General features: G+C 41.4%; 1 protein-coding gene across 1 annotated transcript; it reads right to left on the bottom strand.

Annotated features, from left to right (window-relative positions):
• Positions 1-335: 335 nt before the first annotated feature.
• NPY4R2 (neuropeptide Y receptor Y4-2) lies at positions 336-1,469 on the bottom strand. Its single transcript, XM_066554984.1, has one exon. The coding sequence runs from the start codon at positions 1,467-1,469 to the stop codon at positions 336-338; it is 1,134 nt and encodes a 377-aa protein (XP_066411081.1).
• Positions 1,470-19,174: the final 17,705 nt, after the last annotated feature.

Here is a 19,174-nt window from a genome sequence, read left to right as displayed (position 1 = left end):
TGGTTTTCTACTGCAGCCATGGTAGAGATATGAGTTTTGCTGATGAACCCATGTCAGCCTCCGTGCAGTCACAGCTTAGTCACTGTTCTTAGAGCAGCTGCTTTACAGCAGCCCAGTCTCCTCAGTGTCCTTACCACCTCAGTGACATGAAAAGCTTGTGCACCACAGCAGCAACTGTGAACATTTACAACATTACTTTGCTTGTTCTTCCAAAAATCAGGTAGTGTTGGCTTCCTGTTCACATCCCAGCTGTGGCATCACCAGTTGCTTTATATACCCACAGGTAATAGTTGGTGTGTGGTGTCAGTGCACCCTTCTGAAATGTTTTCTGCTCCTTAGATAGAATTGTGCCTACAGTTCAACATCAGTGACCCCTTGGAAATTTCAGTCTGCATGGTGGATAAAGGCAAATGATCATATTCTTCCATTGAGGCAGTTACTGAATTATGCTGGCAGCTTAGAATCAGTGACTTCACTTCTTTTTTGAAGTTGCTGTTTAGGAAACCATAGATAACAGGGTTGACACAGGTAGAAGCCATAGCTACCAGGTGGCACAATGAGAAGATCAGGTTGTGGTGGCAAGGCGAAATGATTTTGTAATTCCAGTCCACGATGGTGTTGAAAACATGCAGTGGTAGCCAGCAAACAGCAAAAGCAGCAACCATGGATGCTAGCAAGATGTTTATCCTTCTCAGCTGGACCGCTCGGTTGCTGTACTCGCTCTTCTCAAACATGTCCTTCCTCTTCTGCAGACGTAAGTAGATTCGCAGGTAGCAAAGGATGATGAAGAACAGAGGGATGCAATATTGCAAGAGCAGTAAAGTGGTAGTGTAGATAAGTTTGTGTTGCTCAGAAGGCCATGAGTTGATACATATTGCCTTATCAGTGGAAAAATTCATGAAGTGTGAGAGCTGCTCATACAACTCGTTAGACAAGATGGATGTGGTCAAAAAGGGTAGGGACATGAGACATGCTAAAGTCCAAATCACTCCAATTCCTAGGTAGGCTTGGGAGGTATTTGGCCTCCAGCCAGTTGGGTTTATGATGAGCTGGTGTCTTTCCAGAGCAATAAGGACAAGGGAAAGGATTGACACTGTCACAGTTGTGCACTGAGTGAAAGAGGTCATTTTGCACATGACTTCTCCAAATATCCAGTAGTCCATCATAGTGTAAACGACAGTGAAAGGCAGGCAGACGAGACACATAAACAAGTCTGAAATTATTAAGTTGGAAATTAGGATATTGGTGACATTTGCCTTTTCCTTCTGCCTGGCAATGACAGCAATCAGACAGATGTTTCCCACAATGCCCAGAACAGTCTCCAAGCTGTAGGAGGTGGCCAGAAAGACAGTAAGGTCAGTGATGTTCATGCACTGATTAGAAATGTTCATAGGAAAGCTTCGGCTTGAGCTCCAGTTCTTGCTGATCAGGAAATGAAAAACATCATTAACAGCCCTTGTCTTATTCATCTTGAATCCCAAAATATTTATGCAAAAGGGTGGTAGTCAAACACAGTCTGAGTCTTCTGGAGCCAGTCTAAAAGCGTTATCTGTTCTGTCTGGCTGTGGAAGGTCTGGATATATCTGCAAAGGAAAGGAAAAGAAAAAATATGTTTAGTTATGCTGCAAGAAATTAGTCAAAAGGGTAAGGAGGGAGACAGGGAAGCAAATGCCAGGGATTTTGTGTATATTCTGCAGCTCCCTCTTACACAGTTTATTAGATCATAAAATGGAGCCCTTTGCTGCACTGTGGTATGAAAGTCTGTACAACTCTATTGAATTATGACCATGTTTATTCATTGTGAGGTTGTCCCATGGATTTAAGAACTTAACTTCATTATTTCACTCAGTGCAGTATCTTGAACATCACTAATGCAGTAGAGTGGTGATACAACAAAACCGGATCAAAACCCACCCAGGGTAAAATTGTGTGCAATTCTGGTTTTGCAAGGTTCTGATCCAAAACTGGGCAGAGGACATTGTGAGGCTGCATTTACCTTCAGCTGTGCTAAATATCAATGTGCAAAGCTAGGCATATTAGGTGCGCAAAGCCAACATTAAAATATCTTCTGTGAAATGCATTTGTAATTGCAGCCAGAACTCACATTTGTGCAAGACAATTACCATGCAAAAACTCAGGCTCATTCTCTGGAGGGATATCATGGGAAAATTTTTTAAAAGTCTAAAATAATTCGAAATAATTTCAACGTTTTCCAGCTTCTACACAGCTGTGACAGGTCATGGGAACTGCAGTCCAAATTTCTTGCTTCCTCATTCCGGATGAACTCCAGTGCCCATGAAGCATTGATATCTCCCCTAATGTGACCATGACAGGGTTTATCAGAAATACAGTCCAGCTCTCTGATTTTGGCTTTAAGAGTGAGTGATTTTGATAGTGGCTTTTAATTCCTTCTGGGAAGATTTTTATTGATTCTCCCTCAGGATAAGTTTGCTTTTTTTTTTTTTACGAATTTGTTGTAAAAGCATGTTCTATCTGCTAGAGAGTGTTCCTGCACAGATAGGTGTGCTTCAAACTCACTGCTGCAAGCCATGAGCTGGGACTTTCAGTGGGATTCAGGGAGCCAAACCCATGGAGTTAATTGCTACTGCATACTTCTGGAAATCTCAGTCACAGGACTGCCTCGACTCTCCCAGATGACTCCTGTGACCCATAGCAAAGTCTACTTTATAATCCTGACCCTCATGTCCAAATCCTCTGTGTCCAGAAATCAAAGAAAAAAAAAAATCTGACTCTGCTGAGAGTTCTCATCAGGCCAGAGGCAGTTCCATGCTGTTCAAGGGCTTGTAGTATGAAAAGTAAATAAATACTCGGGGAATGACAGTATTTAACCACTCCATGACACTTTCCTCAATGATTAAATATCACTCAAACAAGTTTGTGGGGCGGTGAAAAATGTCTGAGATTCAAGAAAAACCAACTGATTATGGTATGAATACATAAGTAACATGGTATGGTGAGCTTATCACTTCAATGGAGTAGCATTTATTGCTGAATAACTGCATGCCTAAAGATAACCAGTACTGTACAAAAAGCCCCCACTATCCTATAAGTTTTTCTTTGCCTTGTCTTTCCCATTATGAATTTTATTGTTTTCTAGAGATGTTGCCTCTCAGGAACTAAAGAAAGCAATAGGGTGCAGTAAATAAAAGGATTCTTTGGGATCATTGTTCTGTTTGATCAGCAAAAATGAACAAGTACAGTAAATTCTTTTGTTACTTTGCTGGACCTGTTGATTTCTCTAACTCTACCTCTCTTTATCTTTCTGTCATCTATCCATATCCATCTGAGGCAGTCAAGACAGTCACACAAGAAAAATATAGCAGCCCTTTAGTCTTTCATTTCCTCAGTAGTTTAAATCTTAATTACAGCAGGGCAAAGAAAATTTTCCAAATTGAGGATATAGGCATAACTCCTTCTGTCCTCCCATTTTTGTGTTGTTGCCCAATCCATGTGAACAGATTGATACACTTTCTGGAAGAAAAAGAAGCAGCAATGGTGATGAATGGATTCCATGTTCACATATGGGGAGTGTATGGTGGTCTGTTTCAGTGAGAAAATGGATATGGAATTAAAAACCTTCAACCAGCCCCATTGTTTTTAATGATTGCTGGCCAGTGGAGATGCTGCAAGCAAAACAGAGCTAAGGGATGGGCAGCCTGCAATATTATTTTGTACCAGTCAGAAGAGACAAGTCCTGGCATTTGGACAGGACAAACAGATTTTGCTGTAAACAAAACACGTGAGCTTTTTACTACGGTCCCAGCCTCATGTCCCTAGCTACAGTATCCTCAACAACAAACACATGGTTCTCTTTTGTTGCTTGAAAAATATGAAAATATGTGCAGTTATTACAAACATCTGTGTCCACAGAGTAAGCTCTCTCAAGGGTCCCAGACACTTTTGGACATGCTGAAGCAACAGTGAGAACTAATAATGCTGAAGAAAAAAAGAAAGTGGTGGAGCCACCTGAAAAGCAGAAGTCAGATCCCATAGGTTTAGAGAACACATTTCCAAGAGAAATAGCAAAGACTGAGTGTGGCTGTGTGTTGGTCACTGATGGTAAGTGTGGTTGGGATGAAGAGCATCTCTGTAATGTGTGTTGTTGGGTTAGGAGCTCCCTCCCTTTTATCACCTTGCATTCTGTGCTATCCCACACCAGATGAATGACAGGCACTTGCTGGGCATTCAGTCTCATGGTACTGCCCAGAAGTAAATAAGGAGTTATCACCCTCTTATCACCGATAAGAGGACTGTGAAAAGGAGATGGGACATGAGTTGTCCAGTGTCTCTAGGGAACCTGTGATGCACCATGAGGTGCTTTAAACCACCTGCCAACCTGATGTCTTGGGAAAATTCAATGCACAGATCACCTATGTCTGTAGTGCTCTTTAGCTCTTGTTCCAGCAACCATAATACAAAAAGCAGTCCCAGAAAAACAGAAGAATAACTATTGCATTAGCCTTACACTTATGCATCCTAGTATGGTATCCTTGGGTGGCAAGATCCTCAAGGGTAGTCACTCCCAAATTATGTGTTTGGCTTTCAAGGTGTTTGGTTGCCTTTCAGTTTATTCTGAACCAAGAGCCAGTAAAAAGCAATGTGTGCATATTGTGTTTAGACATTTGAATCAAAGGTGAGCTAATATAGTGAATCACCAGTGCAGTGGGAACAGGGGTGTTTGTTAGTTAGTCCCCCCATTGTATTGAAGGTCACAGAAACCATGAGACTATGGTCGAAGAAAAAACAGCTTTTTTCCTCAGAAAATGAAACAATATTTACTTGGCTTGTAGGAAGTAAGAAGTATATCTCCTAAATCTGTTTGTTGAGGGAGAGAGATTTTTGCTTGGTTTTTGCTCATTTGTCTTTAAAGAAGAAAGAGGAATCCTGTTCAGACTCTTAATGAATATTGGGAAAGAGTTCAGTAACAAAAACGAAGATGTTCATGGGAGTTTCTTCTCTAGTTAATGCAGGATGAGACAGCTTCTCTAAAAAGCAAGTGTCACAAAAGTCTGCAGCAAATTAACAGGATACAGAAGGAAGAAGACAATGAGCTTTCAGAATTAATCTTAGTCTAAGTTCAGTTCCCCACATACATCTTTTGTAGGCATTTATCACTCTTCTGTTTGTGCTGGAAGCAAGGAAGAAGAGCAGGCAAAGTTTGAAGGGTTTGTCTTGGTGAACAGCACAGCCTTCTAAAGTAACAAATGTCACTCAGCTTGTCTCAAAAAAAAAGAAACCAAATTATCACTTGTCAGCTCAAAAGTCTTGCCCCAGGGCATTATCCTGTATTTCTCTGAAAAATTCCTCAAAGGAAATGGAATACTGCAGAAATGAGTCAGGGAAGAAAATAAAACCATCAGTGGGTTTCAAGGAGACTGCTAGCCCATTATGGCTTCAAGTAGTTAATACATGACTGCTCCTTTGAGAGACCTCTGGACTCAAAGACATCCTTTGAAAACCCCAATAAAAACTTTTTTCCTGGAGACAGGATAAAGCAGGGGGCTGCTACAGATGCTGGGCTCTATGTACCCACTGGGAAAGGGTGGGTCATTTTTGCAAAGCTGATCATGATCATCCACTGCCTGCAATCAAATAACATCTCCATAGTTGGGATGGACAGTGGAAGCCAATTTCCACATCAGACATTAGTCAAAGAAAAAAACATATTTGCAGTGTCTGGCTTCATTATCTGACACTTAGAAGCACTTGCTTATCTATCCCAGAGCCTAACTAGTTGCTAAGACAACTGGCTTTCAGTCCATAAGACATTCTGGGAGAAGCAATTCCTAAAGACATGCAGTGATTGTATCACTTATTTAAAGAGTTACAGCAATTACTGGGAGTAAAGCTGCCTGTTGTCTGCTAGGAAAAAATAAAAAAGGAGCAATGGAAAGGTTCAACACAATGCCAGAATTTATATTACAGATATTAATTGAGGTAGAGGGGACTGACTGACAGTGGTATCCCCTTTTGTCTGCCAATGGCATTATCTCAGTAAAGCACAATTGGCCTGTTTAGCCTTACATACTAAAGAAAAGTTAAAAATCACTATTATTATAGCTTCCCAGGAAAGCAACACTTAACTAGAAGAGGAAATGTCACTGGGTTTGCACAGACATCCCAGAACAGTGTAAAATCCATAAGGGATCCTGTACAGTGAAAGTTAATGGATGAACTCTTCACCTCTTTTTAGCTTTGTATTGCAAAAATATTGGGACAAACTGTCTTAGGTCATTGAAAAAGCTATATAGGATAAAAATTTCTAGAACCTGCATAATTAGAGTGTATAAAAACCTGTGTATATTAACATATTACAAGTCTAGAACATAAGGGGTGGCATAAATACCAAGGAAAGTGAATTCTTTTTCCCCCTCTCACATCTGCATGTTTTCTGAGGGAAACCTTTTCGAGCTCATGAAATTCTGTTATGAGTTAATCTTCTCTGATCCTGTAGAAAGCAAGGAAGTTTTACAAAAGCATTTACTCCAACTTTTTATTTTCTGGTTAAATTCATAACAACCTTACTAAAGATATGGAGCCAGCTCACAAAGGCAAAATGTGAAAATCTGCAGACTGGAGAATGGTAGTTAGCCCTTGATCTCTTAAGAGTAATGGCCTTTGTGACATGTTTGCTACCCAAGAGAAAAAAAATACATTTTACAAAGATGATCATTACCAAAGGAAGTGGTGGATCTATAAAACATTGCAATGGGCACCTTAGCAGTCAGTCAGTCAGGATATCTGGAGAGTGATGTGTTGTGTCCTGTCTGAAGCTGCACTGGTTGTGTGAGGATCAAGAAATCTCAGGGATTAAGAGATAAGAAGTGTTTTCCAGCGACCAGAGGCACCAGGAAGGTTCTTTCTGTCACACCACAGGGTGGCAGGGAGCACACTGAACCGAAAAGGCTCCCAAGAAGCTGCCATCTCCCTCTTGCACCCCAAAAGGTTGCAAAGCTTTGCTCAGTAGATACAAGAGTTGGGCCTTTCGTGACAAGTCAAACAGTCTTCATGAATCAAACATAGTCATCAACTTTTTTTAACAATAACAGGTGATAACTTTAATAAAGAGATGTGAGCTCTTGACAATCTGAAATAGATAATTTAGAAAATTCTTACCAGTTACTGATGGAGAGAATCTCTGCTGTTGGTGCACATTTCTGATCTGGAAGCAGGCAGAAATGTTGTAGGAGTGAAGTAAGACCTTTTGTGCCCTTGCAATCCAGGAGAGGAGCTCTGCTGGCTGTTTCTGTAGGTGATTAGGATGGCATCTCTCTCCCTCTCCCCCTCTCTATCCCGCCCTCTTGTCCTTCCCTCCCTTCAACTTAGCCAATGAATTCTGCCCTATGATTATGGTCTGACTTTGAAGTTCTGGCTCCCTCTGCTGTTGTATAAATATACAAAATCTAGGGATACTTGAGAGGAATAACAACTTCAGAAAAGAGCTGTGAAGTATCTGAAGCACAGCATGCCCCCATGCTGCACAAGTGTGATCTCAAGTGAAAACAAAGAGACAAAATACAGACATAGAGCCTAATCCTCTTCTCCTTGCTGAGGCAAGATTTCTGTAGGGCTACAAAGACAATTTTGCCTCAGCTTAGGAGGCCAGTACCAGTTTTCTCAGATTTTCCATTCCATCACAGACAGATGTTGAAATTTTCTTTTAGAAGGGTGCACGCTAAAGCCCTTAGATTGTGACTGGGGAAGAGACACAGTGTTACTCAGGAAAAGAACTCAGAAATGAAAGAGCACTGAAAAAGGTAGAAATAAAGGGGGGAAAGGGGATTGCAGAAGTGCCAGATTTCTGTGATTTTTTTTTCCCCAGGTCTTTCTCATCAAAAACTAAGGTAGAAATCAGAGCTGCAAATTTTTCTCTTGTACTGGGAAAATGCACAAACAGAATATTTCCAACAGCTATGCCAGAATAACCTAATTTTGGTCTTTATATAAAAATGGTTTTAAGCTATAGTCAGCTGCATAATCAGAACAGTGGCTAATACTGTTCTGGAGCCTTTCTTAAGTTGTGATAAGCAGTGGTAGCAAAAAGGTTTTTTATTTGCAGGCATGTAGTATGTTAACAGAAATAAGATGTTTCAATATCAAAATAACTGCAAGTTCATGTGAACTAAACTAAAAGTGAAAACAGTTTTTCATTTATACCATATATTTTCTTTCATTTTTTCTGGTAACAGCTATTACAGATGTGATCATCTGCTTCAAGAGCTCAGCAGACAGCTTTCATCATTAGAGAAATAAGCAAAGCAGAAGTAGGGATGTAGAGTATTTTGGCATTTCTCATGTCTAATGGTGCAGAGAAGCATAGAACTGGAATGTATATAATGAGTGGTGTAAGCTGGACAGTTGTCCACAGTTAATGATTTTTAAATCAGGGGTTGCTTGAGCTGCTTCTTATTTTGTGTTACTTATTTTTTTCCAGCCTCCTTTTCAGAGGCTTTATTTACCAACTAGTTTGAACCAGCACCCATATCCCAACATTTGCCCTGCACCCAGGCACCTCTGAAGGAGACGAGCTTTCCAATCTGGCAATGGAAAAGGACATGCAGGCTGTGCTTGGCATGGGAAAGCATCAGCCCACACAAATCTTGAGCTTTTGGCCAGCTTTGCAGGAAGTACAAGATTCTTCCTATCTTACTGGAGACAGAGAAGCTGAAATTATTTATTTGGCTGGCTTGTACCCTTCTGTTTTTTCCTTAATTTATTTATCGTATGTTTATTTGTACTGCTGTTCAAAGCATTAAAGAAAGGGGAGGAAAACCATTAGGAAAAAGACAGGCCTTTTCCTGAGGGATATTTGGATTTGTGAAGCTATTCTGTTCCCCTCAGCTGCAGCATTCCTTAGCCAGCCTTGCCTCCACACCTTCTAAACATTTAAAGATATATTGGGCCGCTTTTATTCTCTCAATTCAGACATTTGGGCAGAGCTTGCAAGCTAGCAAATAAACATCTGCTCTCTTCTTAAAGTCAGTGGAGAACAGCTGTATCATGGCTCCTGAAACACTGCTCAGGGCTCTGCTGCCCAGGGATCAAGAAATGACAGCTACCAGTATCTTGCTATGTCATCTGGGACTTGACAGATTTTTAGGATGAACTTCTCTAGCCAGGTCCTGGCCATTTTGGTGAGGTGAATGGGGCTGCATTAGAGCCCTGTTACACACATGTTCTTTCCACATGGCATCCAAACTGCAGGATGAAAATGCTCACTATTAATAAGCTGATGTGGGAGCAGCACTTGGGCCATTCCAACCCTGCAGACATTCATGGGTCTGGGACTTACATGCACCAGCAGCCACTGAGTGTAAGGCAAGAGGTGCAATGGAGCTGGAGCTGCCCAGCAGCAGCTGCCCAGACTGCAGCACAGAGGGGACAATGCTGAAGTTACCCTGGAGTGAGAACAGCAGCAGCAAGACAAAGATGCCAATGCAAATTCCCTCAGGTGGTCTGGGTTCAGCCCCTCACTAAAAGGGGTTCTGGTGCTTGAGCTGGCTGGTTTGTACCTGGCCATGGTTCACTTCCCAGTGGGAACTACTGAACAATAGTCTGTAGAGAGTCTCTGTGAGGATCCCAGCCCATTAAGACTTGAGAAATTAACAAGAATATTTGTATGGGTGTGCATAATAATGGAAATTCCACATTGGGAAGCAGTGTGGAAGTACTGTAGTCCCAACTATTGCTAGTTAAGTGCTGTCAACAGCCCAGTCCCATGTGTTGTTGATAGGAGATGGGGTGAAGAAGCTGTAGCTGGCATGGCATGGGGCTGTCCCAGCTCCCAGAGAGCAATAAGAAGCTTTGTTCCCATTCTCCACCCACAGCCCATGCTCCTGTTATCAGAAGGCACAGGAGAACTGTGCTGCTTGCTCTGCAGCTGGTCCAAAACAGCTGGACTCCATGGAGACAAAGCCTGTCAAGGGGGTACAGGTGCATGAAGAAATAGTCCTGTCTGCTCTGGCCAAATAACTCCTTCCAGCAAGGGGTTGTGGCGACAGCAAGGCCTCTACCAACCAACACTGGCTGCAATTGAGCATTTCCCTGCAGTGACAGGATTGTCACAGCAGTGGGATTACAGCTGCACTCTGGATGCTTTGGGGGTCTCCTCCAGCATTCCTGTGTCAGATCTCCAGCCATATCAGCCTTCCTTGATGGAGCCCTGATACTCTGTCTCCTTCTTTCCTCTGAGCATGAATTTTCAGAGGCCAATTCTGCTACAGTACATTTAGCAAATCTAATTGTGTTCCAGCATCTGGAGTCCTGCTCTCTCTGGCGCTGCTGAACAGTGAGCAAACAATATCCATAAAGAATAGTACTAGGCACTTGATGACAAAAGCATGTAGAGAAAATGTACCATGGAACAGTACATAGTGCAGGTGTATGCTGAGTTTATCAGGGCTACGTGGCATCCCCATAGATATTTCACAGAAGTTTGGTTTGGCTTCATTTTGTGAGCATCTCTACTTCTTTCTGAAGCAGAATTGCTATTTCTACCATTATCAGCAATCCTCAATTTTTTCATAACTTTCATTCCCTGGGGGGAGCTATAAAACTGATGTATCTGCGCAGGAATTTTTCTGAACTGCTTAAATGATGTTCAGAAAAGTAGGGCTGTTACTCAGGGGTCCCTAGGCAGGCCCTTATAGATGAATCTAGCATTTAGGAAGAGGATAGCATAACCCCTTGTATATATCTGTATCTACATCTACCTCCATAGATATAGATATGCAAATATATATATATATTTGTATATAACTGGATTAAATCCTCTGATTCATCCTTCTCAAGTAGAGAAGTGAGGGCCCCTCTGATGCCTGTTCCTCCCAGATTGGTCATAGCCAGATGCAGGGATGTCCATGGCATTGGTGCCAAGAAGGCACAGGGGGATATCATCAAAGGGAGCTGCTTCTTGTTCTAACTTGCTTTTGTTCCTCAGCCCCCAAAAATTCTAAAAGATAAAATGTATTTCTCATTTTATCTGCTTTCTGGAATCACCTTATTGACTGCCATAGATGGGGTTTTTCTGATAATTAGTAAGCTGTTTTCCTTATTATGTGCAGGTTTTCTACTTGTATGTTCTCAGCACCACACTTTAAATAGACCATGTGATTGTGGTTTTCCACAGCAGATATGGAAAGAAGTTGTTGTTTGCATCAGATGAAATATTTAATTGTAATACAGCTCAGGAAGGTAGAGGAAAGGCAGATGAGGAAAAGCACTATGATGTCAGTGTTAAATAAACTGAACACACTCAAATTATTTGTCTGGGCCTTTTAGCTGTACAGCACTCTTTTTATAATTGCTCTTAATATTGTATAAATAGATTTTATAGGATATTTCTCATATTAACTACTTTTATGGACTTTGCACCAGGCACAGTGTAATGCCTGAAGTCTACAGGCTAAACATGATTTATAGTCTAGGTTTCCTATAAAAACAGCTTTCGTGGGGTTGTTTGTCAGTGGACTTTGATCCAAACAAGATTATTGCAGGAAATTCTACCCTGGTATGGAAGGCTACAGAGCTATTTATATGGCACTTCTTTGCAGTATGTTGGACTCTCAGGCATGGGATTGCCATTTTTGTAATGTACCAGTCATCTCCTGGAGAATATGTTCCTTGTGCATCTGCATTTATTGACTGCATGGATTGACCTCCACAAGGCACCAAGGTGAGGGGAAGCTTTCAAGGGGCTGTTTCCCTGGTTTGTTTCATCCCATTTTCTAGCACACATGTCATTGGGGGAATGTCAATAAGTGTAATTGCATAATGAGTCTGTGTGTCTGGCAACAACTTATATAATACCTGTTACTTTAAAAGCTAGATGATTTCCAAATCAATAATTAGATTTACAAACATTTATAAAACACCGCAAATTCTTCTGTTTTCAAGGAGACCAATCAGTGACTACAGTGATTTGATGTATTTGAAAATGTATTTAACTCTGGGTCCCAACAGGAAAAAAGCCGGTGATAAAGTTTGGTTACAAATGTGTGTAAGACAAACCACCTAGCATCAGAAATGAGATAGATAAGGCACAATTAGAGCTGTGAAAGGCACGAGGCAAACTCATTTCTCTTGAAGCCATGCTGCTTGCTGCTTTCCTCTAAAGGAGAGATCCAGAGAATATTCACCTTCTGGGGCAGTTGTGAAAGAGGAGAAGTTCATCTTGTGCTCTTATCCAACTCCATTGTAGACTCTGCAACTTATCTCAGGATTAGTCTTCTTCACCACTCGGATGGAACAGCTCTTCTTGTGGAATAGGCCAACACAGTTCACCCTATCATACTTCTTGGGGACTACAACCCTGTCATTGAGAAAGGCAAAGAGAAAATCAGCAGCTGAGGCACAGTTTGAGGAGGATACTCACTGAGCTACAGCCATCCTGGAGCAGCCATGGATTGACTTGGCCTGTGGATATACATAACAAGTACTATGGGTTATGACAGAAGGAATACAGAGCCCAGATTGTGGCTTTTAACAGATGAAGTGATTTCCCAATGTTTGTTCTTATTTAAATGCAGTTCTCTGTTAGGGATTAGTATAAATTCCCACACAAAGGCAAAATATAGATTAATTCTGTCTTCCCCATTCGAACTAAAACTTCCTTGATAATAAAAACAATTTACAGAGTGATGAATCATCTCAGCATGAATGACTCCCAGCTGGGCCTCTTCTCAGCACAGGCCAACTCCCTCCCTCTTATGGCCGAGAAAAGCTGGGAATGTTTCCCTCCAAAAGTTCCTTGGATTGTAGTCTTCCTCAATTTTATGGGACTCTTTCTCCCTTCCCTTAAAAGAAGGATTTTTCTGGTCTTCTGGGGAGATAATCAGTTCACATCGCTATTCAGGAAGACACAATTCTCCTTGATGAGTCACTGCCGTCCATAGACACACAAGAACACACAAGAAAGCAAATTATCACATGTGTGTCCAGTTTTGATAAGGAGGAAATATAGGCTCTAGACAGCATGGCAAGGATGCTAGAATATCTGAACAGATGCTTTCAGATGGGTCAGTGGTTTGGTGCAGAGATACAGAAACCCACAGGTTCATGTGCTGCGGGGTGTTTAGGTATCTGGAGAAAAGCTGGTGAATAGAAGGAGCAAGGAAACAGAAGCTAAAGGGAACCACACACCCAGTTACTGTCTGAATCTAAAGAAAGACTAGGTGATGAGGAGGAGCTGTGCGCTGGGAACACCCTGTGTTTCATTATGTTTCTTCCCCAAAAAGTCTGTGTGATTGACCGATTATTCTGCTGGTCATGATTAGAGCCAACTGGGAAACAGGAAAAGGAGTTTTGTTCTCATGAGTATGACATTTCAGTACATGCTTTCAATGAGGGTTTTTAAGCCTGAATATTTCAATCAGTTTCTGAATAAACAAACAATAATTTGGGTAAACTTACAAGCTGCAGCAAGTCATTGAACCCATCTTGCACCTGCACTGGAAACAATCTTCATTCTTCCACACCGCACCAAAAACATAGAGGTTTCTGTCTGAAAGGCACCCTGAATGTACACACCAGAAAATAATAGTAAATCAACAGATGTAGGCCACAGTCTTATGTTTGTGGAAATCAAAGCACTGATTTCTGTAGAATCACACCAGGGAAGAGCCTAACCCTGGGCTTTGCCCAAAAGTTACCCAGTGTTTGCTCCTGTGGTGTGCATGAGTGTATGACACAGCATGATCAAGTGCTGCAACCACATACCAGATGCATGTTATTCCGCTGTAGCAATGGATCTGAAAAACACCTTAGCTTATGGGTACTGGAGGATATTTCTGCCCTTTCTTATAGTCAACACACAGGTTTTGATTTTATTTTCTTATTCCTTCCTTCTCCCCAGTTCTTACTATACTTCAACTACTAAACGCAATTTAAACAACAGCTGTCTTTGCTTTGATTTTAGTGTCAAGTGCCCCCTTCAGATTAATCAAGTCACTTAAAAGTATATGAGTTTTTCCCACATAGGCAAGCACCTCAGTCGTACATCAGCACAGAGTGTAATTATTGAATCTCGCAGTCCAGAGATACTTCTGGGTGGGTTGATTCCCTGAGTAAGCAGCTGTTTGGATCATTCCTCAGCAAAGAGCATGTTATGCTATTCCAACATTTCTAAGAAAAAAACCTTTGAATCTCCAAATTAATGTTTCAGGAATGTTTAATATATTTGCCATTCTTACCATATTTTCTGGCTGGTCTAAGGTAACAGCGAGCAGGAACGCACAGAGTTCTTGAGAAGAGAAGGATCAAGCAAAAAACAAGCAAGAATTTCTAGAAAGAAAACAAGATATTTTTTTTTTAATTAAGGGGTTTTTTTCAAAGGTCTAGCACAGAGTTATGGAATAGTCCTACTATTCCAAGTAAAATCAAATATAGAAATACTTCCAGTGTAAAAACATCACATACATACACACACACACAAAGCTGATAACTTACCATACTTGCATGGGCTGCTCACATATAATAATGAGGAGTAGTGTCTGTTTATATACAGTGAGGAAACAATGGTCAGTGCAAAGGGAGGCGATGTGAACGTGCTCCCAATGGACGCTCTAACCTGTTCCGATCATCAATCAGAAGGTGCCACCTCAAAAAGCCTTGCAAAGGCTCCTTTTGTGCACTGGCATACTTTGGCATCTTGAACTCCATTGTGCTGGTGTGAATCAGAAGAAACTCCAGCAGATACAGTGGCTGCTCTGCATCAGCACTGGTGTCAGGGGAGAAATCTGACCACCAGAAAGCAGTGGCTGCAGAACTGGCAGGCCATCAAGGACCAGCAGGGAAAGGACACTATTGTTCAACTGACCTGCTGTGAGGAGGTACAGGACAGGTCATTCATACCGTGCAGTGATGTGGAAAGTCCACTGTTCTCAGCCTGATTGATTATATTTTCAATTATTTTATACAAGACACATTATGTTCATACTTAGCAGGAACTAGCTGTAGTTATGTATCTCTCAGCTGCTGAAGCAAATCCAGGCCTGGGGACTAGAGGCAGATCAGCATGACGAGGTAGCACCTTTTTGGCAGCAAAAATGAGATGAGATGTGTATTGTCTCAATCCAGAAGCAATGCTAAGGACTGAGGAAGGCAAAGAAAGAAAAAGTTCCATTTTATTTCACCGTATGCATGTCCTGCCTCGAACACAGCGGGAGTCAGACACCAAAGGCAATGTTGTTTCTGCAACAGTAAAATGAGGACATTTCCTTCAATACATATCTTACCAGAGGTGTCCAGGTCTTTGTGACATTAGACTGTTAAAACACACAGTATGTGAGGCTGCCTCTCAGAACCAGCCAGAAAAATTAGCACATACCACTGTGGTTACATTAGGGCTGCAGGAATTCAATGCTTTACTGAATTGGAGCATAGGCATAACAAGTTTCAAAAGTTGCCAGAGCATTCCCAGCCTAATGAGTTGCATTAATTCCATTAGTGTGGCTCTTTTAGCACACCTGTCTTTAATTGGGCACTTGATTGGTATGCCTGAACTCGTTAGCTTCCACTGATTGACAAAGAGCTAGAGGAAGCAAAGCTGCACTGAAAGTGGTTTTGGGACAGAAGGGGAAATGGCAGAACAAGTGTGGTCTCCTGAGGGATTTGGAGTCAAGTAACAGTTATGGAGGAGGTGGCCACTGTTTGTTGTGACAGAGGAGCTGAATCATTCTTTATTTGTTTGCATGAACTTAGCAAGAGACTTAAGAGCTTCTGTTGTACTTTGCTTTTAGCTTTGCAGTACAGCTGTCAAGTTTTGTGTTAACCTTATGATTTTGGTAGATCATGCTCTCTGTGTGCAGTTCTGCTGCAGGAAACAGTTGTGGTGTCTAATGAAGTGCTTTGAGGAAATACTCTTTCTCTGGTAGTCTTTAAATAAATGAATTTCTCTTTGACAGGAATTATCTACTCAAAGTAACTTGTTAGCAAAGGCAACAAGGTGAACACATAACAAAGCTCTTATGCTACTGTGAATTTGGTTTTATTTTCATGGTAAACCAATTGATTGGGGTCTAGTATAGCAAGAGACCAGAGCCACTTCTTCTCTGTCCCTGCTATAATTCTTGACAAATCTTGTGCTCTGTCTTGAAGAGAAATAAGTGTTACAGTGGATAATATCTCCAATAAGAATATAGTTGCAGGAAAATGTAATAAGCAATTCTGACTTGAAGAGCATGATGGGTTCCAAATTATTCTCTTACTTTAAATTATTTCTAAATTAGTTGGTTATCCTTCTCTCCTTGGAGAGAAATAACTGTATTAATAACTTTCATATAATTTTTGCTCTTTCTCAGATAGGCAAATACATTTATATGTATAAAATATACACATAGAATAGGAAACTGAAGTGTGACCAAGGCTATTGCTTCCAGAGGTGCCTGTTAACTACCTCCTGAAACTGAAGCATGTTGTATTCAAGTATTCTGTGTGCACTGTGCCCTAAAAAAAAAAAAAAAATCATCTTGGATGAATTGAGAATAAAAAACCTCAAATGCTTATGGAAGCCTGAAACATTGAGTGAATTGTCTGTGGGATCTGGAGCAGAGAAGAGGCTGAACCTGACTCTGTTCATCTTCTTGCTGACCTGCTTGGACATTTCCTCTTGAGACAAACAAGGTTTTCCATGCCAAATTATTAAAATGAGGAGAGTGGATTCTCTGTTGTGCAGTTGTAAATGAAGTTGTCTTCTGGGGCTGCCATGTTAAGCACAGATCCTCTTTTAAGGGAAGGATGAGTTCTCTCAGCCTAGGTGATGGCTGGGAAGGCTGAGTACCTCGAGAAATGGTGACTATGTCAGTTTGCTGCTTTCCCTCTGTACCTTCTCCCTTGGGCTCTGTTGTGCTGGAAGTGCTCACAGCCCAGTTCTAGACACTCTGACTTAAGTGGAACAACTTCCTTTACTGGCTTGTGGGGGAACAGCAACAGTTAATGTGCCTCCCCTGCCTGAGTTCTGTGAAGCAATGAGAGGAACATCCAGCACCTTCTTTCCCTGTTTGTCTCGCTCCTGCATCTGTCAGGGCAGGTGCCAAAGTAAACTGGTCAAATCATGGAGTGGTTTGGCTAAAACAGGGACTCAGAGCCCAGCCAAAGAGGCAATTCTGCCCTGGAAGATTTTGACAATTACAAAGACCCTATCTTTTCTGAGGAGAGGCCTGGAGCTGGAGGGACTGGGCTCTGTGATTCCCCCCCAAATCAGAGGGGTGGCGAGATGGTGGCTCCATGTCACCAAGGGTCTGAATAGGGGCAGCTCTATAGTTTAATTGCAACTTGCCCACATTGAAAACATTTCTTTGGAAGACTTCAGTGGCTTTAGACATGATCTGCTGGATGTCTATTGCTTTACCTTGTGTTTCAAAACTACCTAAATGTATTGCTTAATTACTAAACACTATGGTGGGCCTCAAAATTGCGTTAAAGCACAAAAATAAATCTGACCTGACTTTAAAATGGTTTGTGTCAATCTGTTTTAGAGAAGTTAATCAGGGAAACTGGTATTTCTGCTGGCTCTGACAGCTGACTGACTCCATTTTTAGCTAAACTCAGGGGAGTGAGTCATTAGGAGGACCCTACACCTAATGCTCATGCAGCTCCTGGGAAATCAAATGAAATTTACAATTTTCCCTAAAACTACTACCTGAGTGGCATGGCCTTTTTCAGTGAGAAGATGGTTTGCTACTTATTAGGAGTGCTGCAGCAGCAGTCTGGCCACCACTTGTGCTGGGTGATACTGACTTCCCTCTGTGCAAAGAATTCAAGAATTCAAGAATTCAAGCACACTGCAGTTTATCAGCAGTCCTCGATGGAGATCCACTGGAAGCACTGGCTGTGCAAAAGCACTGAAGCCTTGGAGCAGTGTAAAGAACATGGGTCAGTGCTTGAGACCTCCTGCAATAAATAAAATGTGAAAACAGAATTTTGAGTATGGGGAAGAATACTGGGTTAAAGTAACCCAGGCTTGCTGTGTGTTTTAGATTGGTCATATGACTTGTGTGTGCTACAGTTTCATGTATATACCTGTCATAAAGCAAATCAATTCAATTCCAATCAGTTTCACCCTTAAATAAACCACAGCTTGACCCAAGGAAACATGCACACAACATTAGTTTCTAAAAGAAACTTTCAGGCTTTGAAGAGGTGCTAACGCAAACTTTCCTCCATACCAACAGAAGAGTTAACTAAGAGCAAAGTAAAGAAGCAAAATTCTCATGAATTGAATTTACCTGAGGTTTTAAAATTGGCACAGAGCAGAATGTGAACTGAAAATCTATGGCTTCCTTGGTACGCATATAATGTAAATGAGATATGTGCTTTCCTTGTTTAAGTTGGATTTTCATTTTAAGATTAGGGCAAAAATCTTATTGGACACAAAACATGAATGGGTAAAAAGCTATTAAGATTCAGGTGATAAGCATTGTTTAATAGGAAAACTTGCATCAGATTTATACGTGTTTTCTGGTGTTTGATTTAAAAGCTTTGGTAGGCTAAGCACTAGATTTCATTTCTAGGACAAGAACACCTTTCCAATATTTAAAAGACTTGCCTTAAAAACACTTACTGGAAGAGGAGGGCCAGGTATCCAAAACTACTTCTCCTTGTGCAGGAAAGCTTCAGGAGATGAAAGGGAAATCTGGGGTAAGAGAGCACAAAACCTATCCTGCTCTAGCTGGGATTTGCCCCTCAAGGTTCTGCAGAGCCTCCTAAACCTTTAACCTGACAGGATAGTGGAGGAAACTTTCCTGTGAGTATTTTCTTTCCACTATGTGAATCTAGTGGTGTTATGATCTAAAAGTTTTGAGGCTGGGGCATATATTCTTTGTATGGGACTCTAGCTGTGAATGCTGAAGTAGAGAAATACAAAGGCAAAACATAACTTGGCAAAAGTGAGAAGTTCAAAGCAGAGTTTTGTATGCTCTGTTTCTGTTTTTCCAGGGTTTTGTTGAGGGTTTTGTTCTCTTCCATTAGCTAGACTCCTTGCTACAGAAGGGAGCCCTGCTGTGCTTCTGGTGTCCAAAACTAGATGCAATAGGTAAAATCATCTGTTTCCATGTTGAAACTTGGAGCAGACAAGAAGAGAGCAGAGTGCTCTGTGAGGTGTTTTGGGTCAGGCAGGAAATGAACCTTTCCTATTTTGTCATAGCAAACAGGGTAG

This window comes from Molothrus aeneus, chromosome 8 (assembly GCF_037042795.1).
Source record: "Molothrus aeneus isolate 106 chromosome 8, BPBGC_Maene_1.0, whole genome shotgun sequence".
Taxonomy (NCBI): domain Eukaryota; kingdom Metazoa; phylum Chordata; class Aves; order Passeriformes; family Icteridae; genus Molothrus; species Molothrus aeneus.
The sequence above is the reverse complement of the archived record's forward strand: the minus strand, read 5'-3'. Positions and strand labels throughout refer to the sequence as shown.

What these genes read in the sequence shown, in the direction of transcription:
- NPY4R2 (XM_066554984.1), bottom strand. Translation starts at nt 1,469, where the DNA reads ATGAATAAGACAAGGGCTGTTAATGATGTTTTTCATTTCCTGATCAGC.